Source organism: Aythya marila (genome assembly GCF_965140915.1).
Source record: "Aythya marila genome assembly, chromosome: 2".
NCBI lineage: Eukaryota > Metazoa > Chordata > Aves > Anseriformes > Anatidae > Aythya > Aythya marila.
In genome coordinates, this window is record NC_139043.1 from 111,210,273 (window position 1) to 111,238,153 (window position 27,881).

General features: G+C 42.6%; 1 protein-coding gene across 1 annotated transcript in view; it reads left to right on the top strand.

Moving 5' to 3' along the window:
* The first annotated feature begins 6,492 nt into the window (after window positions 1-6,492).
* The window catches only part of LOC309874682 (ethanolaminephosphotransferase 1-like), a 58,224-nt gene continuing 36,835 nt past the window's right edge, over window positions 6,493-27,881 (top strand). Inside the window, exons 1-2 of the mRNA XM_082753112.1 lie at window positions 6,493-6,559; window positions 24,213-24,281. Of these exons, the coding sequence (XP_082609238.1) occupies window positions 6,503-6,559; window positions 24,213-24,281 (126 nt within the window). The 5' untranslated portion in view covers window positions 6,493-6,502. The remainder of the gene's footprint in view (window positions 6,560-24,212; window positions 24,282-27,881) is intronic.

Consider the following 27,881-nt stretch of genomic DNA (forward strand, 5'->3'; position numbering starts at 1 on the left):
GCCTGCAGCTCCCTCACCAGGGGAGCAGAGGAGCAGGCGCTGAGCTCTGCTCTCTGGGGACGGTGACAGGACCTGAGGGAACGGCATAGAGCTGGGACAGGGGAGGATCAGGTTTTAGGGGTTTAGGGAAAGGGTCTGCACCCAGAGGGTGGTCGGGCACTGGGACAGGCTCCCAGGGCAGTGGTCATGGCACGGAGCCTGCCAGTTCAAGAAACATTTGGGCAACATTCTCAGACACATGTTCTGATTTTTGGGTGGTCCTGTGTGGAGCCAGGAGTTGGACTCAATGATCTTTGTGGGTCCCTCCCAACTCGGGGTAGTCTAGGGTTCTGTAATTCTTCTACAAAGTCTCTGACAGTACTTGTCTGCATTATGCAAGATATCTCTGTCGTTTAACAAAATAAACACAAATAAAATACGACTCTCAAAACTGAAACCGAGCATCTATTATCAAATCTACTTTGGTTTGGCTTGAATGCAAAAAAAAAAAAAAAAAAAAAAAAATCACAGGCTTATGTTCTGAGATTGAAAAAAATGGCACTTTTTAAAGGTCAGTCATTAGACTGGTTTACTCCCACCAAAGTCTAAAGCTCTTCCTGCTAATTTAATTCAACAATATTTTAAAATTATTGAAGTATGATAAAACTGTTCTTTATGTTTTCTAGTAACTTTAGAAATTTCTCTTTCATGTCCAGCATTACTACTGCTTCAGCATGACTGGTTTTATCACATTTAGGCATGTCCTCGTGTTGAACACTTTGCATAGACCTGCTGAAAAACATTTAAGAAAAGCCGTGCACAAGGAAGAGTATATTGGAAAGAGGATGGGGACTCCTAACTGTCTGCAGTCAAGAAGATCTTGCCAGTTTGAAAAAGGTTTTTTTAAGCACCATTTAAGCCCAGCATTTTTTTGGTGGTGAGTGGCAAGTATTCAAGGAGGTTAGCTGCTCCCCAGGAGACTAAAAAGAGCTGGAGCAATCCAAGTGGAGCGGGGAACAAGGTAAGCAGGTCAGCACTGTGGGCAGCTGGGTCCAGGCTTTTCCACCAGCATACTGAAGGGAGCCAGACCACAGACGGGCTCATGCCCTGCCCTGTGACTGTCCTTGCTGCTTGATTGTCAGCAGGCTTCCTGGCCTGGTTCGTGCCCCTGCCAGCTGGCGTCTTCCCAAACAGTGCCCCTGGCACTGTTCAGGAGGTAGCACAAGCCAGGATTTGTTTTCGGTAGGCAGCACGGATGAGGCTGACCTGTCATGGAAGAAGAGAGTTTAGTTGTACTGCACAAGATGTACCATGTCATTTGCCCCCAGAGCATGAGAACGGGTTCAAGCCTGTTCTGTTTATTAGGACAGTATGTTGACCAGAGACACTTCATGTGGTATTTTGTTTAGGACTTTTTCTTTCTTCACCATGGCAATGTGGAGAAAACATCTGAGGACCTGCAGGAATGGAGGTAGAGGAAACAAGGATTAGGCTGTCTGTTTAAGGAGTCCACCGTGGTGCTCCCCAGACATGGGCTCCCCTCAGGAGTAGATTCAAGTTCCAAAATTTGCCATAATTGAGCTAAGAACCAAAACGTACAGCCCTGCCACTACCTACATTTTCCTAAACCAAGATGCTACATTTTTCCTGTTATTTGTCCTATCTTCTTTAACCATCTATCTTCACCACATGCTTACTTATAAGCCTGCTTTGCTCCAAGTGTAAGATTTTCTTAGTGCTACGAACAGTCTGGAACTGTTTTGCTGTAGAGCAAGTGACCGTCATCTATGCAGAAAAGATTAAGGTCCCCTAAGGGGCCTTTTTCCCAGTAGGGGTCTGCCTTCATGGAGCTTGTCTGCCCATGGGCAAGCTGAAACTGCAAATGGACAACTGGCATGGGAACTGATACATCACATATTGTGGGAAGATGTGATCTTATCACATTGTGGGGAGATGTGATCATTTTCTAGGATGCATTTCCAATGTTAGGCTAAATGGGATACAGACCAGGAGAAGGTTAAAGGGAGCCTGAAACTTAAATTGGGCCTCTAAACTGATTCTAGACACGCTGGAACAGCCGCCTTCTTTTGCAGCATAGATACCTTGAATATTAACATGCCATGATTTTGTGGTTTTTGTGTTTTTCAGTTTCTATCTGCTTCCATTATGGTATACTCGTTTGCTTACTTCTTTGCTTTTTGCTAGAACATGCAGTAATGGGGGGAGTAGGAGGTCCCGTATGTTACACGTTTTGGGGAACTCTGAGGTGTCCCACACTGCTCCCACCTCATCTGTTCCTCCCAGTACATTAGTTCCTTCCTTGCCTGCTTTGGCTGCTGATTGTTTTGGGGTTGCTTTCTGCCTGATTTCTCTTTACTTTTCCTTAAAGTACCAGAAATGTATCATTAGATGTCTTTTAGATAAAGGCTATTGCATAGTAGGCAGCTTTAAGCTGGGGAATAAACAAAACAGTGTCATAAATTACTAAATCTGAAGTTGCCATACTAGCTGTTCTCCCTATACAAGAAACCCCATTATAACTTGTAATAAAATGAAAACTGAAAGCCAGATATTCATTCTAAGCCATCCTGAGCCCTCATCTCTTTTCCTGGCATTTTAAATGTAACTTGTCTTGATTTGTTTCCTTCTTTCCTTTTTTTTTCTTTTTTTCTTTTTTTTTTCTTCTTTCCTATTTTCTTTTTTTTTCTTTTTCTTTCTCTTTCTCTTTCTCTTGTTCATTTATTTTTTCATTTTTTCTTTCATTCGTTCTTTCATTCTTTCATAACATTTGTATCTGTAGAACAGTTATCCTTTTAAACATTTTTTTTGCATCTACTAGTGGTACAATATGTCTGCTCTTTCAAAATAATAAATCATTGTTTTTCTCTCAGTACTACACATCATTAGTAAACAGCACTGAAGACCTGGGAATTTCCCTACTAATTTCCCCAGACTCAGATCTGACTTTGAATTATTTCTCACTGAGCTGCAGAAAGCCCTGTTGGGGTCATTTCCTCAGTGAAGTCTGAACTGTCACAAACATTGCAGCCAAAGTTTTTATAAAACTCAGGCTTTTTCTACAATGAAAGTTAACTGTGCTCTGATTTGGGCATTTGTCTTAATGCTTGTCTCACCCATACTTAAGCTCATTTCCTTTTGGTTGTGATACCCACCTGCTGGTGCCACTTAGAGTTCCCTTTTCCTCAGGCCCCAGCTCATTAATTTTCCAGAAATGTGACCAGGGAATGTGCTAAAGCACTAAGGCTGCTTTCTTTGTTTTTCCCACAATCATGCATGTTGGACAGCCAGCTTGGACTACAGCTGTCTGGAAAAGCACTCTAAAACATCTCAATTTGAAAAAGATATCACAGAATCATATAATAGCTGAGGTGGGAGGGAACCTCTGGAGGTCATCTGGTTCAACGCATCTGCTCAAACAGGGACACCTAGAGCAAGTTGCCCAGGACAAATGTCCAGGCAGCTTTTGAAGACCTTCAAGGAGAGAGAGCCCACAATCTCTTTGGGCAACCTGCGCCAGCGCTCTGTCACCTGCACAGGAAAGAAGTGCTTCATGATGTTCAGACTCCTGTCTATGCTCATCACCTCCTGTCCTGGCACTGGGCATCACTGAAAAGAGCTTGGCTCCATCTTCTTTGCACCTCCCTTCAGGTATTTATAGACACTGATAAAATCCCTCTTGAGCCTCCTCTTCTCCAGGTTAAACAGCCCCAGCTCTCTCAGCCTCTCCACATAGGAAAAGTGCTCCAGTTCCTTCATCATCTTGGTGGCTTTACCTTGGAACCTTTCCAGCATGTCCAGGTCTCTCTTGTACTGAGGGGGTGCAGAACCAGACCCAGATCATGAATGAATATTCTAAACAAGGCTGGACCCAGTATTGACCCCTGGGGTACTCCACTCACTACTGGCCTCCAAAAAGACTTCGTGCTGCTGACCACTACCCTGTGAGTCTGGATGTTCAGCCAGTTTTCAATCCACCTCACTGTCTGTTCATCCAGCCCAAACTTGAACTGCTTCTCTGTGAGAAGCTCATAGGGGACGGCAGCAAAGAGTTTAATGAAGTCCAGGAAGACAATATCTATGCTGACTACTCCTGATGATTTTCTTTTCCTTCATGTGCCTGGAAGCGGTTTCCAGGATTAGCTGTTCCATCACCTTCCCAGGGATCAAGATAAGGTTGACTGGCCTGTAGTTCCCTCGGTCCTCCTTCTGGCCCTTCCTGAGGGTGGGAGTGATATTTACTTTCCTCCACTTTGGGCACTTCTCCCAATTGACACAATTGAACAAAGAGTACAAGGGTGGCTTCACAATCACACCTGCCAGTTCCTTTAGCACTCATGGATGCACCCCATCATGGCCCAAGGATTTATGTATGTCCTCAGTTTGCCCCAAATCAAGGAAGTTTCTTAAATCAATGACTAGCACATGTCAGTATAACTTCCACAGTTTTCTCAAATGTAGTATTACTTATGTCGTGGCTTGTTTTGTGATGTTTCATGTTCAGTCATTAGCCTGTTTCCCTCTGCTCAGTATAGCAGAGTAAAGCTGCCTGCTTTGATGTGGTGATTAGCAGACATAGAACATGCTGAGGTGTAAATTCCTGCAATTGCGTTGTTACACATAGGCAGTCTCTTGCATTCTCTGGTTAGTGGAGTATTTGCCCCTTTTTGTTATTATTATTATTATTTTTAAAGTGCTTATCAGCAAGATAGTTTTCAGGGAAGAACGGGAAATATAGCTTGTGCTCTGTAACTACTATATATATCTTCTATATCAGTATCTTCCTGATGGCAATTCTTCTTTTTAAGATGCACTTAGAGGTCTGCAGAGAGAAAAAATAGTTTGTGAACTCATAGCTTTCAAAAAGCATGTGCCTTTTCTACCACTGTCTATCGCACTCCTCACAGTTGTTCCATTACATTTCTGCTTTCATGTTTGAGGTTTATGTGAGTTTAACTTAGGAAATGAAAGTGATAACCAGAAAATGGTTGGGTCAGTTTTGGCAACCTACTTGCATAAAAAAAAAATCTCTGTTGACTATGGCAGGGTCTCTTCTCAAACACCCATGTAAATTAATTCAATAACATAATACGACTTAAAAACATGATAGTAACACTGAGAGGTGAAAGGAATCCCAAATCAAAATCCAGTGTATGAGTGCACATTAATTTCAGGAGTTGGTTCCTGGAAGTTATCAGATCCAAATACTTTAGCTTTCCTAACTGGAGTCAAGCAGTAACTCAGTAATCTGAAGCTCAGTACTTAAGTTTTGGTTGTTTCCAAGAGCTGAAGTTGGAAGAAGACACTGCTATTGGAAGCAGTATGTGGATGTAAGAATGTCTCAAATGATTAATGTGTAATTAATAATAGAGAACAATTGTATACTGTTTGCACTTAGCTATTTTAACTTGTATATAATTCCTATCAAACCTGCAGAGCTTGTAAAATAACACTGGCTCTCACAATACATTAGGTGCCTGGAAGCACTCACAGGCCCTGAGTAATGGATGTTAATTGATTTTGTTTCTGGATAGATTCCCTGTGGTTAATGGGATCTCAGCCGTGATGTACATGATTTCAACTCTCCATTGAATAGCGTGCAGCAAAGGTAACGCAAGGTGTCAAGCCATATGCTCACAGGCATTCGCAGCTGAAAGGTGGCTCCACGTTTTTCCACAGCCCCTTGCCCACAGCAGTGCCTCCCTTCTCTGGGAACCAGCAGGAATCACAGAATTGTTTAGGCTGGAAGAGACCTCCAAGATCACCTAGTCCAACCTCTGACCTAACACTAGCCAGTCCTCTACTAAACCATATCCCTAAGCTCTACATCTAAACGTCTTTTAAAGACCTCCAGGGATGGTGACTCCACCACTTCCCTGGGCAGCCCATTCCCATGCCTAGCAATGCTTTCGGTAAAGAAATTCTTCCTAATATCCAACCTAAATCTCCCCTGGTGCAACTTTAGCCCATTCCTCCTCGTCCTGTCACCAGGCACATGGGAGAACGAGCAGCACAGCAGGCTGGTGCGGATCTCTGGTGCAGGTGCTTACACAGAGTTTAAGAGGGTTGGACCGGATGATCTCGGAGGTCTTTTCCAACCTCAGTCATTCTGCAAGAGACGCAGTACGCGGGCTGTTGCTTGCAAAATCTCCACTCCTCAGTATCGCTGGTTTCTCAAGCACGCCAGTTTAAACGGTGTGGCACATCCTACAACCGTGGCGCATCCTACAACCACCGCACCTGCAACGTGGAGCCCAGAAAGAACCAGTTAGCCAGAAAACCCCTTTCAGGGCCCACCAGCCGACCAGTTTCAGTGCCCACCACCACAATGCCCCCTGAACCACAGCCACAGGGGGAGACGAAGGGCTGTGCGAGACCCACCAGCGGGGGGGCAGGCGCCAGGAGCCGCCCCCGGTGCCCGCCCCTGGCGGCCCGGCCCTTCCCTTCCCTTCCCTTCCCTTCCCCTCCCCTCCCCTCCCTTCCCCTCCCCGCCCGCTGCGTTGCGATGTGGCGGCGGCGGTATGTCAGCGCCCGGCAGCTGGACGGCTTCCGACACTACAAGGTACCGGGGGCATGCAGGCAGCCGCCGGGATGCAGCCCCCAACCCCACCCCGCTCCGTGCAAAGGGACGGGGGCGAGCAGCGGGTTTGCAGCCTGGAGGGGGTGCCCGCCGGGCGCCGTGCGCGGCCGCGGGGCGGGAGCGTGAGTGGGAAAAGCAGGGAGGGGGGAAAGCTGGGGGTAAGGAGGCTGAAATAAACCTCCTGGCTGCAAACAGCAGGCCTGCGGGGTTCAAGCCACCAGGTGTCTCGTGAAGTGTTTCGATTTACCTGTTAGATTTACCCTGCTGGGTTTGCTTGCAGGTGTGTGCGGTGATACCCGGGTTTCGTTCCCAGGACACAGCCCCTGCCTTGCAGGGTGTGTTAGTGGGGCTGCAGGTGGCCGGGATGTGCAGTGCCACCCTGCTGCCATACCTTCACCCCGTGCCCTGGCACAACCACGGGGGACGCGGACCATCCACCAGCCAACCTCGTATTTTAGGCTCCGTTTCCCAAAGCTCCTCCACCTTGCGCTCCCCACGCTTCTTGCTTCCAGCACGCGCCCTGCCAGCCTTCCCTCCAGCTCCTCCTGCTCCCCTGCTCGCTGCAGAGGGCCTTATCTGGGAGCAGCCGTGCTTGCGAGAGCCTCCGCAAGGTCGCTTACCAGCAGCAGCAACTGGTTGTGCCAGCAGCTTGTTAAAATGCACTAACCTGTCTGGGCGTCTGCCGTGCCAGGGGGATAAAACGCGCTGCAGGCTGCATCTGGCTGCTGGCTCCGAGTTGCGCAGGCCCCTGCTTGAACGGCGGAGCCACGCTCTTGACTGAGGTTGCCAGAGGAAAAATAACAGGCTATTTTTAGCCTAAACAGACATAATAGTTTGGGGATTAACTCGCCTAAAACGTTTTGAGTGTGTAGTGCAAATGCAAGGAATTTGTGTTACGTTCTTCCTTATCACTTGAGTAAAAGTAGCTGCAAACACATGCAGTTGGGAAAGAAGTGTAATACCATCTTCTTTTAAACTCATAATCTCTGTATACTACTTAAGAATTACAGGGCGAATCATTACCTGAACACAGAATCTCACATTGCAACATTTTAGTTGAGTATATTCAGATTACTTTGGTTTCTTAGGAGCGCTGGAAAATCTGTTGGCAGTTTTCTTAACCAAAGGAATCAGCCAACACACTTGAGAAATGTCTGTTGAACTGTGCTCTGAAACACCAGGGTAAGTACAGGATTTAGAAAAGCGAGATCAGACAGTGACTTCTCTTTTATCTCAGGTGGCTCAGGACTGGGACATCGAGAAATCCATAAACCCAAATGATGCAGGCTACACCCCGAGAAACACAGCTGCGTGAGGTCAGCGCCACTGAGCTGGTGGGGTGCCTGCACCACCTTCCTGGCGCTCCAGGTTGCAGGAGGAGGTGGCAAAGCGGGTGATGGCAGCTCTGCCCCTGAGCTGCCCTGCCTGTTCCTGGAGTGCAGCTCACAGTGGGTTAAAGCCCTTGGAAAATGCAAGGGGAATGCAGCCAGGAGAGGCAAGGAGAGCTAATCACTGTCACCATCTCCTCTCCACCTCCTCTCCTCTCCCTCCCATGCCCAGGGCTGCTGCCACAACCACTGCTTTGTTCTCACCCCTCCCAGGCCTGAGACAACCTCTTATTGCCCTCTGGCTGCCATCTCCCCCGTTCTCCCCCACATCCAGGGCCTCATCCTGCTCCTCCACCTTCCCAGTGCTGCTGCCTTTGCTGCTGAGTCAACAGGACTGGCACTAAACTCTGCCCAGCACACACATTTCCTCTTTTTGCACCCACCTGGGTATCTCTGTAGCACATTTTCTGGTGGACCCAGACCTACAGTACAGTGGAGGTGTTCACAGGTTGGCCCTGTGAAGAGCTAGATAATCCCTGGAAGGATTTATTAGCACATGCTCAATATCGAGCTGAAACACTCTTGCTTCAGACCTGAAGCATGCCTAGCAAACTAGATGGAGGCATCCATCTCTCCATTGTGCACTATGTTGCAGCATTATATTTGCACTAACGTCAGTGGCTCAATATGATCTGCGCTTTGCACAATTTCTCCACCAACATCTGGGAGCTGATCACAACCCAGCTTAAAAGACTGATGTGTAATCAGTTCCATTTCACAAAGGTAAACCTTGCACAAATAAATTACTTGGTGATTTTCAAAATCTTCGCACAGCTGAACTCGTTTCTTTGCCATGAATGCCTCAATTGTACGCCTTAGCCACTTGCTGTCTCCTGCTCGCGGTTGGAGGAGGGTCTTGGCAACAAACCCAGTACAGCTCTTTGCAAAGGGAATGGCAGACCTAATGAATGCAAAGACTTCAGCACCCTTTAGCAGCATCAGGTGCGAGTGTATTTTAGCGAGCATTTTAGTTTAGATCAGCAGTATGCGTTTAAGCAAGTTTTTCCTCATTGACGAGCTCTGGTTCACATCACAGAGCCATCCTGGAGCACACGAAATGAATTCTTTGAATGACCCTAAAGCAGATGTATTGGGAACACACTGGTACAGTTACGAGCGTTCAGCCCGTACTGAAACCATTTTAATGTAAAACTTTCTGAAATCCTTATGGCATGGACATCAGATCCTCAGTGCCAGCTATTTTACTTTATGAATCTACTCCTGTTGGTCTACTCTGTGTCTGAGTGAGGACATAGCCATTCAGAGAGTGTTCTGGTTGGAAGTGTGCAGTGAACAGGCGGGGGTGTGATGATAAGGACACCTGCAATCCTGGGTATTGCTGCTGCAATAACCCTGCCTTGTACCTGCCCTGGGGCAGATGGGCACGTACTGATTTCAGGGCAGCTGCAAGCACAGGAGATTTGCTGCAACTGTAGAGCAGAATGATCCGATACCCGGACTTCATGCCACTGCCTAGCATCTGGTGTGACATGGCTGAAATGCTGCAGCCAGCTGTAGCTATACATGTAGGACTTGGATCGTGTGATTTCTACAGTTAGGTTTGTTACCAACATTTGGCAGTTCTAGAGAAGCACCCATGGAATTTATGAAAATTGCATTTTCTGTTTGGATTTCTGTTGTAAAGATGCAGTTCTGAGACAGTCATGTAATGAGTACAAATAAAAGCAGAATTTTGGTTCTTTATTTTTGTAGAATTGAGGAATTCTCCTCAGTAGAATTGAATAATGTCAATGATGAGCTCTTGTTGCCATTGCCTGTTCCTTTCGCTGTGATCTTAGGGTTTCCCCTGCAAGTCTGCCTTGAACTGGCTTTTCTACAGGACCTATGGGCTGAGGTTTTCCAAGACAAAAAACTTGTACTCCTCATCATATTTCATGAGTCATGAGATCCAAGAAAAAGGTACATGAGCTTGACTCAAAGAATAGGCTTTGCAAAACATCATACAAAAATCAGATATGATATTACAAACTCAATGGCTCTGTGTCCAGGTGGGGGCTGGTGACAAATGGTGTCTCTCAGGGATCTGTCTCAGGACTGGTGCTGTTTAATATCTTTATCAGTGACATAGTGTGATCGAGTGCACACTCAGAAAGTTTGCAGATGACACCGAGCTGAGTGGTGCAATCAATACGGCAGAATGAATCGATACCACCCAAAGGGATCTGGACAAGCTAGAAAAGTGAGCCCATGTGAACTTAATGAGGTTCAACAAGTCCAAGTGCAAGGTGCTGTACCTGGGTTGGGGCAATCCTAGACATGAGCACAGACTGGGAGAACTCACTGAGAGCAGCTCTGCGGAGTGGGACTTGGGGATTCTGGTGGATGAAAAGCTCAACACGAGCCTGCAGTGTGTGCCTGCAGCCTAGAAGGCCAACTGGGTCCTGGGCTGCACCAACAGAGGAGAGGCCAGCAGGGTGAGGGAGGTGATTGTGCCCCTCTGCTCTGCCCTTGTGAGGCCCCACCTGGAGTGCTGCATCCAGGGCTGGGGCCCCCAGCACAAGAAGGATGTGGGGCTGTTAGAGCAGGTCCAGAGGAGGGCCATGATCAGAGGGCTGGAGCACCTCTCCTATGGAGAAAGGCTGAGAGAGCTGGGGCTGTTCATCCTAGAGAAGAGAAGGCTCTGGGGTGACCTCATTGCAGCTTTTCAGTACTTAAAGGAGCTTATAAAAAAGATTGAGAGTGACTTTTTGCTTGGTCAGATAATGATAGTACTAAGGAGGATGGTTTTAAACTAGAAAAGGGTATATTCAGATTAGGTGTTAGGAGGGATTTCTTTACTCTGAGGGTGCTGAGGCACTGGCAGAGGTTTTCCAGAGAAGCTGTGGATGCCCCATCCCTGGAGGTGTTCAAGGCCAGGCTGGATGGGGCTTTGGGCAACCTGGTCTGGTGGGAGGTGTCCCTGCCCACAGCAGGGGATTGGAACTATGGGATCTTTAAGGTCCCTTCCAACCCAAGCTGTTCTATGATTCTATGAAATTAAGGTTGAAGATGCCACATTTTCACCTGGTATGTCTACAGTATTCCTGTTATTTAAGATGTTTTTTTTTTTTTGAAGGTCTTATCTCCCTGTGCAGAGAAGGGGACACTAAATGAGGTATATGTGATTTCATTTCAGTGAGACTTCTGATACTGTCCCACGTTCTTGTAAGTAAACTAGATAGAGGTAACTAAGAAGAAATCAGCATAAAATGGAAATGTATTGCTCTAAAGAGTAATTTTAAGTTCTGTGTCAAAGTAGGAGGATAAGAGTCCTACCTACAGAGCTGTCTCTTTGTCCCAGCTCCATTACTGTTCAATACTTTCATTAATTGCCAGAACAGAGAATACTCTTGTAAAATTTTCATGTGACACCAAGGAACTTTGAAGAAAAGCCTTATGATTTAAACTGTTCTTGAGAGAGGGATACATAATGGCCAGAAATCAATATGACAAAATCCAGTAAGTAAGTTACAATGCTTAAGGGAAAGAAAATCAGCATTTCAAACATAAAATAAGAGACGACAGACTGCAAAACTGATACCTGGGGATCACTCTGTCAGCAGCATTGTAGCTGTTCTAAATAAGAGAAAAAAAGTTCTTATGTGTGAAGTGTGTCATAGATATGTCAAAGGGGTTACGTATGCTGCTGGTCTTGAGGTACCACTCAGATAGCAGCTGGAGCAGTGTGCCCTGCTTGCTTTGGCACACAGTTTACAGTCCACAGAATGGCTTTAAAAATATTAAGAGACCTAGAAAACGCAAACTATGAGAAATTGTCTTAACACAGTAGGAACAGGAGAATAACAGCCAGTTGATCTTCATGCATGCCCTTTAAAAGAAAGATAATATGCAAGCTTTGGCTGCACAAACAGAAATTTAAGTTAGGTGCTGTGTCAGCCTTGCATTGATAAGGGCTGCGAAGCACTGGAATAGCAGGTACTGGGAGGGGCTGTGTAATCCTTTCACCAGTCCTAAGAAATGGTTTGATTTCCCTCAGGAGGATGTAAAACCTAGAGCTTAGTGTTAAAAACCAGTTGCTTACCACTTTTTTAGCAAAGTGTTGGATGACGTGTTTTATTTTAATTTGCCAATGCAGTTATTTATCACTAGCAATTGGAAGGCTCATTACCTCCAGGTAACTCGATCTACTTCCTGAACATCTCATAAAGGTGATCCTGCATTGGATGAAAGTGCTGGGCTACAAGACCTCTCAGGTTACACCCCAGCCCTGCTTTTGGTGAGTTAGGGAAACAGTATCAGGGCTGGTGATAGTGTTTCAAGGTTTGATGGTTCCTTCTCATGCCCACATGCAACAAAAGAGCAAAGTGTGTTCAGTATAGTACAGTGGAGATCACTTTGTGTAAATCCAGGACTGGACCACTGTCAAAAAAATACAAGACTGGATTTCTGTTAAGTCCTTGTACATTTCCGAGGCTACCAGTATACCTAGAAGATTTTGAAATGTAATAGATTCTGCTCACATTGTTGGAATAGGCATTTTGTTTTCAACTCCAGTAGCACAAGAGTCTTACATGGTTATAAAAATTTAGGGCAGGAGACTTGCATTTGTATATTTATCTGGAACTTCCTAGGAGACACTTAACGCTCTTCATGGTTGGGCATGGATGGCTTTGTGTATGATGAGTACAGTGTTTATTATACAGTGTTTCTGCAGATGATAGTTTCATTTTCCTAAATTTTAATTATGAATATTATTCTAAAACAGCTATCACCAGTTTTATCAGCTGTAGTTAGTTTTTCAAACCTCCTCAGTATAATAAGGCATTTGACTGTCTGAGGCACTGAAAAAGATTCCCTCAGAATAATGTTTTCCACCTTCCATAAAATTGGTGAGTCATTGCAAGTCATTGTCTCACCAAGAAACTCTTGCAGTCATCTTCATACTAACTACCTTAATGAATGACCTCAACAGCCTGGAGCTCTGGGCTGCCAAGAACCTCATGCGGTTCAGGAAGGAGAGGTGCAAAGTCCTGTGCCTGGGGAGGAAGAACCCCAGGCTCCAGCACGTGCTGAGGGCACCCAGCTGGAAAGTTGCTCTGCATAAAAGGACCTTACTATCCTGGTGGACACCAAACTGAACGTGAGCCAGCATTGTGCCCATGCTGCTAAGAAGACCAACTGTTTTCTTGGCTACATCAGGCAAAGTATTGCCAGCAGGTCAAGGGAGGTGATCCTTACCCTCTACTCAGCACTGGTGAGGTCACACCTGGAGTGCTGGGTCCAGTTCTGGGCCCCCCAGTACAAGAGGGACGTGGACATGCTGGAGAAGATCCAAGGTAGGGATAGCAAGATGATGAAGGAACTGGAGCACCTCTCCTATGAGGAGAGGCTGAGAGAGATGGGAGGTTGGGAGCTGGGAGCTCAGCCCGGAGAACAGGAGGGTCAGGGGGATCTTATTAGTGTCGATAAACACTGGAAGGGAGGATGCAGAGAGGATAGATTCAGGCTCTGTTCAGTGGTGCCCAGTGCCAGGGCAAGAGGCCATGGGCACAAACTGGGATACAGGAGTCTGTCTGAACATCAGGAAGCACTTTCCCATGTGGGTAATGGAGCACTGGCACAGGTTGCCCAAAGAGGTTGTGGGGCCTTCTCCTTGGAGATCCTCAAAAGCTGCTTGGACATGGGCCTGGGCATCCTGCTCTGGGTGGCCCTGCCTGAGCAGGGGGTTGGGGCAGGTGACCTTCAGGGGTCCCTTCCAGCCTCAGCCATTCTGTGAGTCTGTGAGTTGGAAGACTGGGAGTGTAATTAAATTTGCTGAATAATATGTAAAATAAAACAAATCATTCATTACTTTTATGTTTTCTCTCACTGTATGCATGTGTAGAAGAGTCATGGCCTAACTGAACTACATAATTCTGAAAGACTGTCTTCATAAACCATGGTTTCATATTCCTCATCCTGCTGTAATGGTAGCTGAGATCATAATGTGGTGTACCAAGAGCTCTGTAAACATTATTTTCCTCATACATATCAAATGCTAATGCTAATAAGTCAGCAACATAATGAAACCATATCGTAAAGATGTTGCATTTGATATTACCTGCTGCTGGACTTTTTCCCAACGATGGTGTAATTGTATATATTTTTGAGTGCTACATTACACCCATGAATTTACAAAGGTTTTCTGTTCCTGACATCAGTTCTGGGGCAAATACTCTGTATATGAAGTGTTGTATGCCTTGTTGAGTCTCTCAAAAGTGCAAACGACAACCACATACTTTAATTTTATTGCTTTATCAAGAGATTTTAGTGTTCTGAAATGCTTAGTGTTTTTATGTGGGATATGTGAGGCTATGCTTACATATACATTTATGTATTCATATGTACTTTTGTTCATCTGTTTTTTAATAGAAGATTAATTGTGAAGATGAATCTGTGAATTAGATATGGATTATTTGTTTTAAAACTAGGGGATCTATTCTTTTATAAGGGTTGTTTTGTAGAGGGAGGAATTGAGTTTTTTCATCCTTATCTGAAATACCGCCGCTCTTTTATGCGTCAGGATACTAGATCACACAACCGCTTAGCACATGTGGTACAGAAACTCTCGTTATCATCCCTCCTGAAAACTGCAACCCACTGTTATCTGCCAGCCCTTTTGGGCCTAGAGCACTTTCTTTGGGTTCCCCAGAGGTTTGGGCACAAACCCTGGCAGAGCTCCAGCTGGGTGGGAATTCTGGCTACTGTTAATGCAACGCAGGAGTTTGTACACATACACAAAGAGATATAGCACAGAATCCTAATGTCATTTCCTTTTGCTGTCTGTCAAAGACAAGTCTACACAAAAAAATGCATAGAAATCAACTTCCTTGCCATGTTAGGGTTTATTTGAATAGGGGTAGTTAAAGATCTTTTTGTGCAGTTCCTTGAGGGTGGGCAAACTTGCTTTTTAGCATGGTTTGTGCTTTTGCCAGTCTAGGCTAGCCTCTAGCTTTACAACAACAAATTTGCACCTGTCTTCTGTTATCTCTTGCTCAATATTTGTTCATATTTCTGAGTTCTTTCCTATAATTTTGACTTCTTTGTTAAGTGTTTGGACATGTTCCATTACACAAACCCTCCACCTGAAGATAAGTTAGGCAGCACCCTTAACTACTGTTGATTGAAAAATGGTTGCTGACTTTCAGCATTACATCTCCACCTCTCCCTGCTTTGGGTAATGAATTGGATTTGAATGTATTTGGATAATGAATGTCAGTAATGGATTAGATCTATCTTGTCTCACACACTGAGCAAGAACTTAACTCTTGGGGCCAGCATGTTATGACTTCTTCTTGCCCTTATATGTGCCTTTCTCTCAGTAGTAGTGTGGTTCTGGTGTCTCTCAGAGATCCCACATTTCAAGCATAGTTAGCAGACCAGGCCGTCAGCCTCTTACTCCTGGCAAACGGGACTGTGGGAGGCAGGAAGCTGAACGTGAGCCCTGGCAGCAAAGAAGGCAGCAAAAACCTGGGTCATATTAACAGTAGCATATCCTGAGGAGAGTAATTATCCCCCTTCATGTGGCACTTGCTAGGCCTTATCCAGAATTCTGCATCCAGTTTTGGTCCCCCAGTACAAGAAAGACCTTGACAAACTGGAGCAAGCTCAGTGTAGGACCAGCACGATGGTTGGGTCCGGAGCATTTCCCCTGTGAGAAGAGGCTGAGACTGGTGCTTGGTTGGGTTTGGGATGAGTCAGCTCCAGGCACATCTAACACCAGCACCCCAGTGCTGGCCTTCTGAGGTCCCTTCTAACCTGAATTAACCTCTGATCCTCACCCGTGATTCTGTGAAGGAATGACAAAGGATGAAGGAGGCAACGGCACTGCTCTGCAGGCAAGAGGACGGGCTGCTAGCAGGCATGATCCCCTGAGAGCAGCCCATCCTGACCTACAGCTCCACGTGCCCCATGGCGTCATAGATATGGGTTCATACAGATTTCCATTAAATGACAGGATGTGGCATGTGGCCTAATGCATGTGTCAGGATTCCTGAAAATGGGGAGGGAAGTCTGAACGATGACTATACATCCACAAAGTATCCATAACACAGCAGTTTATGTAAGAACAGCTTCCTAACATCTTAGTGATATCAACCAGAGTTGTTGAGTTGTCCAAATCATCACATTGGGATTTGAGCATTTTACAGGAATAGTTTAAGATGGAAGGGTAACTTAATCATATTTCCTAAGTGTGAGTATGCGCAGGCTAATGGAATCAGAGGGGAGAAGGTCAGGGGACAGAGGACCTCCCAGGAGCACAGCTTGGGCAGCCTCCCTTCCCTCACCATGCAGCTACGTCCAGCACCACCATCAGATAACAGATCCCACGGTCTCAGACCCTCCAAAGAGACAATCATCTGCATCTGAGGATGCGATTGCAAGCCCCGCACTCCATACCCTTCTCCAGGATAAATTACAAACCCTTTTCTTCAGCTTCTACTCGTGTGTTGTAGGCTTCAGCCCTAGATGTCTTAGAGGCTTATACTTCCTGGTCCTAGGTATCAATGACCTAATCAAAGTACAGATATATGGACAGAGGGGAAAGGCAGGGTAGTCCAAACTAAGCAACAGGACTTATAAAATCTGAGTCATTTATTTATGAATAATTAACTAAGTGATGGTATAACATAATTTCATTATTAGAAGTACTGGGCTTGTGTTTTGGAATATATCAGCACTTTTGAACTGCTGAACATTTGGAATTTATTTGGCATCCACAATGTTGTATATCTGTCTTGTTGTTGTATAGTTTACTTCTTCTTTCCCATTGTGAAGCTTTTATTAAAACCCAAGACTGTCCCATAACATATACAAACCTGTAAAAATACATATAAAGTACAATTAAAAACCTTGTGTTTAATGCATTGTAGGTATCTGGAAGGTGGATGGAAAATTATTACCAGATGTTTTAGTGATTTCTTTATTTTTTTTGTGTGGTTCCAGAAGTGCAAAACACCAAAGAAGGAAAGTTCGTGTTGCATAATTATGAAATAACTTGCCCAGAAGGGAGAATTCTTACAGAGCTCTCTGAAATAACACCTGATTGATCCCTAAATTGGGAGGGTCATTTTTGTAGCTTAGGAAAACACAAAAAATTCATCTAATGCAAAAGAGAATATACCTCACCTAATCCATTGCCATTCCTCTTGTTGTCTGTTAGTTACCAATCTGGGTATGGTGACATTTTGTATGGAGAGAAGAGATGTGATAAATAATGCCGTAGGAGGGTATGTGTAGCAGTTGGGCCACTGAAGTGGCTGGGGACCTACCTTGGGGGCTGGGGACATCAGGAGCCACCCAGGGTGAGCAGAATAGGGTCTGGCAGCCAGGATCCATCCCACCACCCTGGCCAGGAGCAGGGCAGGCCTGGGGACACCAGGGCAGTCCCGGCCCTGGGCATCAGGCACCTTCCTGGAGATAGGGGTGGCCAGGATGTTGGCACATGGGTAAGGATAAGTCCCGTATCAGTGGGTCCATGGCCAGGTATAGGGTTCCTACTGAGAGATGCACCCTGGACCCTTGCAAGGGTAAACACAGTCAAGACTATGTGTAATGCCTTCTTCTTTATCCAAAATTTTTTAAACAAAGCTGATAGAATTTTGGACTGATATAAATAGTATTGGAGGGATAGTTGGGTGTTTAGTAAGACATTATCACTTGTTAATTTTTTTTTTTTTTAATTTCAAATATATACCATTGAACACTGGGTTTTCAAGCATTTCCATCAGCAGACCTCCCCAAATTTTCCATCCAAGATATAGAGTCCTTCATATAACTACAGGCCAAATGATAACAAGCTTGTGTTTATGCTTTACTGGGAAACGATCAGGAGATGTTCAGGTTCCACCGTTGAAATGTGCCACTGTACAAATATTGTAGGAAACCACTCTGTGAAGTTATTATTTTCAATAGATAACTTATTGAAAGACCATAATATTGCCTAAGTTAATTTTGAAAAGTTAATTTAAGAGGAGGATAAAATGATTTGGTCCATTCCTCTCTTCTCCATTCATTTTGAACAGATGTAAATGACTATAGGTTCAACGTTCAATTAAACCTTTGATAACACTTTAAAAGTCTGATAACATTCTGAGCTAGTTTTAGAGTGGAGGAATAAGATAATTTATGTTGAGTAACATGCGTGGGGAGCTTACTGCATTTCAGCTTCTCTCATTTTGATTGGCTTCCCCAATAAGAAATATGAAGTACTTTATCCGTGTACCATAGGCATAGGTTATCTCAATTCATCAAATCCTCATCTAGAGGTAATGACACGCACATGTAGATCTGCTCTAGTGCTTCTCAAGGCAAATACTGTTACCTTGTAGTAACTTCTTTGCACGTTCTCACCCTTCTTCATCATTCATTCTTTTGCCAGGCATTGCTAACTAATATATACAGATTTTTTTTTTTTTTTTTTTTTTTGCATGGATAACACAAATATGATGAACACTTGACTTAAGAGGTGCTGTGGAGCTTACCCATGCCTGCAGGACCATATGCAGCACATGTATGCAGCTGTGGCTCTTTGATACTTGTGCCTGAGCTTGCTGAGTTTGCTTGCAGGAAAACGGCAGGCTTCACAATATTTATGTCCTTCATGTTCATCCTTGCATTGTTGTTAGATGGTTCTCATCTTTTCTGCATGGGAACAACTAGTGTGTTCTTCCACAGCAGGCATCTAATTTCACATTAAATGTTAGAGGGATCACAGAACCTTCAATATTGCAACCAAAACTGTGATTGCTATCTGATAAATAGCTGTTTTAAACATTAGTTTGTCTGGAAAAGAAGCTTTCCAGCCTTTGCATTCTGGATAGACTTATTTCCCTTCGCAAAAGTGAACTCGAGCATAAAGCTGAGCTAATTTGGGTGACTTTATTTGAATACACTGGTACTGTTATTGCTTATACTTAAATTATTTATACAAACATGACACGTCTAACAACATTGTGGCTGTATCCTTTGCTAGATACTCCTAGGGTGAATCACAGTCCATCTGTGCCTCAGTCTTGCAACATATACAATGGGGACAATGAAGCCTGTGCTGATTCATGAAGTTCTTGTGAATTTTAATGAACAGGTTGAATCGGCTGATTTCTGGGCAGGAATGTAAAGCATTGAAAATCTGTTGCTGCTAAGATGAAATCAACACCTACAGAGTCATTATGATGCTAGCAATTCAGATGTAAGGAATTCACAACAGTTCTGCTCTGTATCTCTGAATGGATGTGGCTGCATTGCACAGTACGGTGCTACCTGGAGTAAGATAAGTAACAGAAAAGCAATAGTCTGTTAGCATAATGACCAGCTTGGCTAAAGTAAATATCTCCCAGCAAGTAATGCAGCTACATTTCTTGCAACTTGCTTTCTTTCCTGACTCTGAAGTTAATGTGGATATATGTTTTATATTATTCTTTTGGTAGTGGTCATTCCACATTTTTATTCTTGGGATAACTCCATAATGCAGTGCTGGAGAGGGCCAGGGACCTTAGTGAGGATCCAGATGCCTGCTTTGGTTAATGGTTGGCTCACTCGCTCATTCTTTTTTCTTTTCCAGAAACTGTCTCCAAGACAATAGCTTTGTTTTGTAAATAGTCCATTCTGGAGGCATTATGCACCATTATGTGGCTTTCACCATCCTTCAGCACTCTCCCCACACATGGGCGTTTGGGCCTTTGAAAATGCACAACATTCACTCTCCTGCTATGAAAATACCATATTACCAGGTTACGATGTGGTCTCCAGGTTGTTTCAGATACTTTGAATTGAAATGTACTTGTACTCAATGCTAACAGTGCATTAGCTGCACAGGACCAGGTAACACAGCCCCAAGCCCCTCCACCAAGAGCAGTGAGGTGTGGATGTGACCAGTCTGCGGTAACAGGAGGTGTTGCTAAGCTGTGTGGATGTGAGCCAGAAAGTAACATTTGTCATGCATTGAGCAGTGAAGACCTTGGTCATGGAGACTGCTTTGGACCCACTGACAGGCTGTCGCTGCTCGCCCCCTCTGGACCAGTTGCCTCTTGTATTTGCCCATTTCTTCTCTCTGCTGTGTAGCCAAACCTTTGCTTTGGCTCATTCTCTTTCCTCTCATTTCCCTTGCTCACTTCTGTTTCCTTAGTGTGCATTTTCTTACTCTTCAAACCTTCATCCTCACCCCAGCCCTTTGCCTTAATCCCCTTGCCTTTCCTCTGAACAGCTCCGGCTCGATGTGCTGGAGTGGCTGGGTGGAGGTCAGCACAGGGAGAGCGTGTCTGACACGTGCTGCACACGTGTGTGTGTGTCTGTGTGCATTGCTGTCTGTGTGTCCTGCCTGCCCTCTGTATCGTCCTCTGGCAGCAGCCATTGCTAACATGGAGAGGGAAAGCAGATGGCTTTCAAGGAGATAACAGCTATTTAAAAAAACCACCACCACCAGAAGTAATTTTCAAGCCTGGCAGTAAGAAGGAGCTGATTAATGCCATTTTTCCTACCGTTCCCTCCCAAATATTTTTGTAATAACTAATAGAAACTTTCTGATTAATGCAATCCATTCTTCATGTAAATAAAAGAACAACCAAAACCCCTTTTCTAGCACAAAAAGGGTTTGCTGGAGAGTGCTTAGCATTTGTATCACTTAAACACCTCCAACAGTCTTACCCTCCACTGCTGTCTTTTAACATAAGCACCCTGAAAATGTCAGAGTTATGCAGTGGCAAATGGCAGCATTTTTTTCACGTCATGTTTCGGTATGTTCTCATATTCACGTTCATTGATCATTATGTGGGCATATTACCAAGTAATTTACTTTTATGGGAAGCTATGACAATTAAACTCCTGAGGGTTTAATGACCTTGAGGTTAGTAGATTCTTAGGAGCGGAGCAAAGCAGAGTGTTAAACTGCATAGCAGCTTTTGTTTGTTAAATATTATTTTTGCCATGACAGAAAACTGGCAGAATGTTTTTTTTCCATGTATGTTTCCTTTGGTCTGACTAAAAAAAATTTACTGAATAGGGAAGAACAAATTTCCATTCTTCTTCATGCCTACTGAATCTGAATGTTCCGTCCCCACCCAGAGGACCGCAGCTCATCCACAGGCATAGAAATGAACGGGGAGCAGCGTGAGGATTCTTGAAATGTCTCCAGGTGACACAACCTGACCATCATCCTCTTTTTTTTTTTTTTTTTTTTTTTTTTAGTAACAAATAAAGACTGTTTTGATCCTTGACTTTGGAAACCGTCAAGGAGACAGAAGCAGACTGTGTCTTCAGTTTTCCAAAATATCTCTGTGAAAAGAGAATCGTTTTGAATAATAAATAATTTTTTTCCTTTTTCTTCTGGGAACAAGTAGTTGTTCTGGAAAGCCAGTGAGTACTTCAGGTAGAAAGCCTTATTTTGCTGCTGTTATTTAACAAGGACTGTATGATTTTATTCATGACTCTGAAGGGCTGGGGTGAGGAGGAGAAGGAGAAAGCCAAAGAAAAAAGAGCAGGAGCCAAGGTGATGTATTGTGCCTTCTTATTTAGGTATGGCTCAATCTGCTGAGCTTGCTGGTCAGCAAGTTGTCACATACCTCATGTAGTCTTTGAGTAAGAGCTGAGGTGAGAAAACAAGCAGTAGTTACAGAGAAACTTTGGTCTGATTCCTGGACACCTGCAACCTCAATAGCACTAATGAATACTTTGAATTTTCCCCCATTTTCAGTGGATTCCCTTAGTTCTTGGGTGAATTAAGTACTAGCTGACTATTCTATTTGCATAGGGATCTTATGGCTTGGTATTATTGTTATTCTGGCATTAATATAAGCAAATCCTACATCCCAAATCAGTCTGGGTTATTCATATGGAAGCTGTGCCATCAAAAGATCAGTTGTAACAAGCAGTGTTTGCAAGATACGGTATAACATACAGTATGTGGAGTTGCAAATACACACGTAAAGTGAAAAATTTTACCTGCAAATTGATTTTGCTAATGTAATGTATTTCAGAATTTTAACATATATTCTGTCAGAAAGGTTGTTGATGATGTAATTATGTCATGGTTTAAGTATGGGTGGCAGCAGCAGCGAAAAATGATACACATAAGTGAAACTTCACATATCTTTAGAAAAAATAAGTGATGTACGCTTCACTAAACTGTATGTTTTATTCCAAGTGGAAGGTTAATCTGCCCTGTCTGACCAGTAGTTTATAGGTGATTTCTTAGATATTTGTCAATATCTAATATCTAATATAATGTGCCCCCAACACATGTTCATCCTGGAGAAGTTCATCCTGGAGAAGAGAAGACTCCAGGGAGACCTCATTGCAGCCTTTCAGTACTTAAAGAGAACTTATAAAAAAGATGGAGAGCATTTTCCTACTTGGGCAGATTATGATAGGACAAGGAGGGATGGTATTAAACTAGAGGAGGATAGATTTAGATTAGAGATTAGGAGGAAATTCTTCACTCAGAGGGCGGTGATGCCCTGGCACAGGCTGCCCAGAGAAGCTGTGGATGCCCCATCCCTGGAGGTGTTCAAGGCCAGGCTGAATGGCCTTGGACAGCGTGGTGTGGTGGGAGGTGTCCCTGCCCATGGCAGGGGTTGGGCTGGATGGTCTGTAAGGTCCCTTCTGACCCAAGCTGTTCTATGATTCTATTAATATGTACATGTTCACAACATATAGCTATGTTCTAAGTTTTACAAATATACTACATTTATTATCTTGATCAAAACAACCACAAATTTAAAAATAACTAAGCAAGTGTATTTTTTTTTTTTTTTTTTTTCCGGAAAGTAATTTAAAAACATCCTTTATATGCAGATAGGAAAAGGAAATGTGGTGAAGCCCTCTGTAGGCTGATATCCTCAGGAGCTCAGAAAGATTGAATGAAGAGTCATGGACTGTGAACTCAAAAATGGAGGCATGCTGCATTAATTTTTTGTCCTGATGGCACTTGTGCACTGAAAGCTCTTTAACAACTCAAGTGTGCAGGTGAAGTGTGTGTGTTAAAACTTGGAGAATGGGCATACAGAGATCAAGATTAATGTTGCTAGACCTCAGTCACCTGAAAGGTGCCCAAGTTTAAGATAAGTGTCTAAGCTCCTTTGATAATTAATGCGTTGAAACAGGTATTTCAAGAGTGTAGGCTCATCCCATGTGCAGTTGGCTGAGATAGGTAGATAAATGAACTATAGAGAGAACAAACAAAGAGTTATTCGTTAAAGCTAGGTGAAATGAAAGCCATCACCAGCTCTTCCATGTGTGAACACCTTCAACAGATTGTGGTCTAATGAGTCACTATCTTACTCTAATTGCCCACACACAATGTTTGGACAAAGCTGTGTACAGATACACGTGATTCTTTTTGGGAGTCTCATGCATCATGGTAACACATATGCCACGTATGTTCTTTCAAAGTCCCCAAATTTCTGAAAGAATTGCATGTCCACCCCAATAAATATAAATTCTTATGCTTCAGACTTGCCAGTGTTCAAGAACTTGGCTGTGAATGACATTATCAATGAAAATCATTCTTGTGCATACAGTTCTGGGTGTGTGCTCTTAAGTGTGAAGGCAGGCTACATCTTGATACTGTCCTCTGTGAGAAGGTAGACGACAGCAATTCAAGGCAGGCTCAGATTTCTGAAATTCTTTGCAGGAGTTGCAGATGTGCAATTACTGGAATTTACAAAAGAATATGTAATATTTTTATAACTCCGTCCAATAGGAAAATTTTGTTTTGGTAACGAACTATGATATTGTAGAACATATTTTTATGGTAACATTGTCTTACATTAATTAGCATAGTGGAGATATGACTGTGTCCAAAGCTGTGTATCTCTGTGAGACAATATTCCACTTATGACCATATTCCATATGCACTATATTTTTTACACACCAACAATGAACTGCTGCTGAGGCTATGCATTACTGATGGTGCAATAAAGATATTAATTAAAAAATAATTCAGAAATGCAGGGTCTCATAGGATAGCTTATAAAATGATTGAGAATTTAAAAGTAAAGTGTGATTGCACAACTGTTTGCCATTATATCAGCCCAGACCTTTGTTGTTGTACGTAAAGATACTGTCAAGATTAACATAAATGAGGTTGGCGCTATTCAATTAAATTAGAGCTGTAAGAATGTTCATCAGAATAAAATAAATTTGCACCAGGCACACCCAGAATTACTGTTCTTAGATGCTGATGAGCATACAGGGATAAAGTATGCATTGTTCACTGCTTTGTTTAACACCTGTGCTTTTTTTCCTTCCAGTACAATGCTGTGGATACAAATCCTTTATCTGTGTATGTTATGCAGCCCATCTGGAACAAAATTATTAAGGTAGGAGTCTTATTTAACAGAATATCACATGATAATCTAAGAATTTATTTTAAATACAAGAAGTATTTTCATTTAAAGGTACATATTGATTAATAAAGCTGAAATTAAGACATCCATATGAAAGATAACATATTACTGACCACATAGCTATATAAGATGAATATGTATGGATTTAGAGGTGTTTTTTTTTTTGGGGGGGGAAACAAGGTTTATTTTTTTTATTTTTAATTTTTTTTTTTTCTTTTTCTGATCATTATGCAGCAGGCATCAGTTTCTGTTGCATCTTTCGTTAAACAGCTTTGCAGACATTAAAGGGTTTACTTAGTACACATTATTGTTGTACAGCATATGCCACCTAACAACAGCATGGCTTTATCTCTGTGCTGTGCAAGTGATTTTATGCAAGTGCTGTCTCATTTTCTCCCAAGGGTACTTGCTTGAGGGAGCTCGGCATTTCTCTAAGAAGCTGAAAATGAGAGCGGTTACCATGATCACCGTAACGATTGGGAGATGGCATCCCTTGAATGCATTATGATCTGCTGTTTTTAAAAATAAAACTGCTCACAATTAGCTTTGCTTTTGTTGGCAAAAGAAGAGGCTTTATCTCAAATAAATACAAACTTTATTGATCTTCAAGGAAGCAATAACTTCTGCATGTCTCTGAAATGAAAATCTTTAGAGTGAAGCAGACTTAAAGGAAAAGTATATGCAAGAAAAATGGATGCAGGTGGCCTGCCATGTTTGGGTTTTATAATTCAGCTGTTGCTTATGCTTGGCACAGCAAGAAAATTGTAATATCTTGTTCATTACCTCAATGTAATTTCTTAAAACTGTTTATATGTCCTAACTTCCGAATTAAAAAATAACCAGAGCCTGGTATAAAAGAAAAGCAATTCCAAGATGTGAAACTAAATTCAATAATTCAGTTAAGAGAAAATTGTTTCCATTCCCATCTTAATATAGAGGAAGACACTGAGGCAGAAAAGCACCCCTAGCACTCAGGAGTCCCGTGCAGATGAGCCTTTACTGTGCAGTCATGCTCTGGTTTGGGAGATTCAAAAATATTTGACTGCTATCAAAATGAAGAGAAAGTATCACCAGAGAAAAACTTCCTTTGGGGTTGAGTTCTTCTAACAGTTGCAGGGTTTTCCTGGCAGGAAAGCATCAATCTGCTTGACAGTCCCCATGGAGCACAGAGTGATAGGCCCTATGAAAAATGTTTATATATGTTATATAAGCTTATATATGAGGTTTACATATCTTAAACCTCCTTAAATTCTAGCTGAGCATGATTTTGTTCACTTTGGGGAGAACCCAAAGCAGAGCACAGTGCTGGAAGTGGACGATCTGAGTGCAGAACCAAGGGCTGGAGTGGATGCTGTTCTGTCTTTGGCTTTCCTATGGCAGCTTTGCCACTGTGCATGAAACTATAGGGTAACAATTAACTTTCTCTATGTATTATTTAAAATTATTCTGATTATGCAACTATAAGTATGTATTCTTAATGAATTAATTCCATGCACAGTCCTTTTGCCTTTAATTAAGATTTGTGTTTTATAATAAAGCACCATGGCTTGCTATCTGATGGATAATGGATAGCATTACTTAGCTCCTATACTCACTGAATCTTCTTCCTGTATTTGTATTCATGAGAAATCACACTTGTGCAGGACAATAAGAGGAAAAGGAGGAAGTCCCCCTAGGATACACAGGTGTATGCCAGCTCCATTGAAGTCAATTAACCGACCCCCCAGTTGCCTTATGAACTTTGATTTTATCATTAGAATCATGCGTGAGTAGAATTTTAGTGGTCTCAAGTGACTTACTTAAAGAATATTTCAAGTTTCTACAGAGCCTTATATAAATACATGTACTTTACAGATTATTATCCACATAGGCAGTTGATTATGCTAAAGCATTTGTTGTTTGGATTAAGGCTTTAAGCATGAATGGCTGTGGACCCATTAAAACAGAAATCAGTATTTTGTGGAACTATAAAGAACATTTTGCAATAGAGCAGATGTTATGCTTCCCAGCGGAGCCTCTGGTTGTATTAATCATGTAGTGCATCAATGCATTAGACTTCTCCTGTCTGTTAATTAGATAATAAAGTTTGGAACGTGTTCTTATATAGGATACTAGGATACTGGTAAAGTCAGGCTGTGTTTTTCCAATATGTTTGAGAAGTTAATTTTCACCACCCTGTGATTTCTGAATTGTGAAACGGGGTGATGGTAGCGTAATGCTAACCAAAAGAATAATGGGCATTGACTATAACAAAAGGGATTTTGCAACTGGAATATTTTCTAAATACCTAGACAGATTAGGTCAGTTAAGGATCAAAACAATGCCTAACTGGAGGAGAGGCTGTTTTCCTGAGGACTGATCTCCTGTAACTGTTTTTCATTGCACCAAAGGGATTGCACTTATAACAACATGCTTTGATGGTTTCCTTCCTAAAATACAGGTTAGCAAGAAAGTGGGTTAAAATAAAGTCTTCATGTTTGTACTGTATACGTAGAAATTATTTCCCATAATAACTTGCTAATGATATTGAGGCTATTTAGAATGGCGAACCTCATTAGGAAGCAGACATTTATGGCACGTCACTTTGGTCAACAATTATTATGAATCATACAGTAGAAATCAGTCATTTAAAACAATACATTGGATATCATCTGTTCATACAGGAGTTGTCTTAAGGCACTATTTTTATCCCATTTTACAGTAAAAGAGACCAGTCTAGAATTTCTTCATCAGTATCTGTCCTTGGTTCATGTAAGATCACAGACAATAGACAAATCCCATAACAGGAGATTTGCACCAAACCTCCATCTTACTAAGTTTCTGCATCCTCAGGTATCAAAAAGAGATGTGATGCTATCACTGCATCCAGAGTGTGCAGTTGCTTTAGTAAGATGTGCAGAGAAGAGAGTTTTTTCTTATGTGAACCCTTAAAGGAATTTCTGGAAACATGTGCTATCACTTGATCTTAGGGATTTAGAATTGGGGTTTTGAAAACTCAGATTTATATATATATGTATACATAGATGTATAGTAGCTGTGCGCATTCCATTCCTTACTTTAATTACTGTAAGCACTGATGTTTTAAAATTACCGACAAATTCCTAGTCATAAGGAATGCAGCTACCAGATTTTATTTTTTTTCCAATACACTTAAGGAAAACATCTAAGAAATATAACAGAAAAACATTCAGGAATTTTCATCTAATTTTTGAAACCTTACAGTGTATATTATCAGTTGTACCGATTCTTTTGAATACTATTGTTTGTAATATACTAGAAGAAAGAAGATCTCATTGTGATAGGTAATCTGTCTAACATTTCGTACATTTTTTTTTACATAGAAGTAGGAGAGAGGAAATGTAAAATGTATATAAATTATTATCTATTCATCCATCTGTCCATGTATCTAGTCCAAAGATATTAACAAAATTTTGATTTCAAAACTAATATTAGTATATGAAATTGTTCTGCTTCTTATTCTACAGTATTTAAAGAGTTTTGTAATATTTTATAGTGTTAAAGTACATCTTTATGTACATTTATAGTCCATAGATGCTGCAAAGAATCTGATTT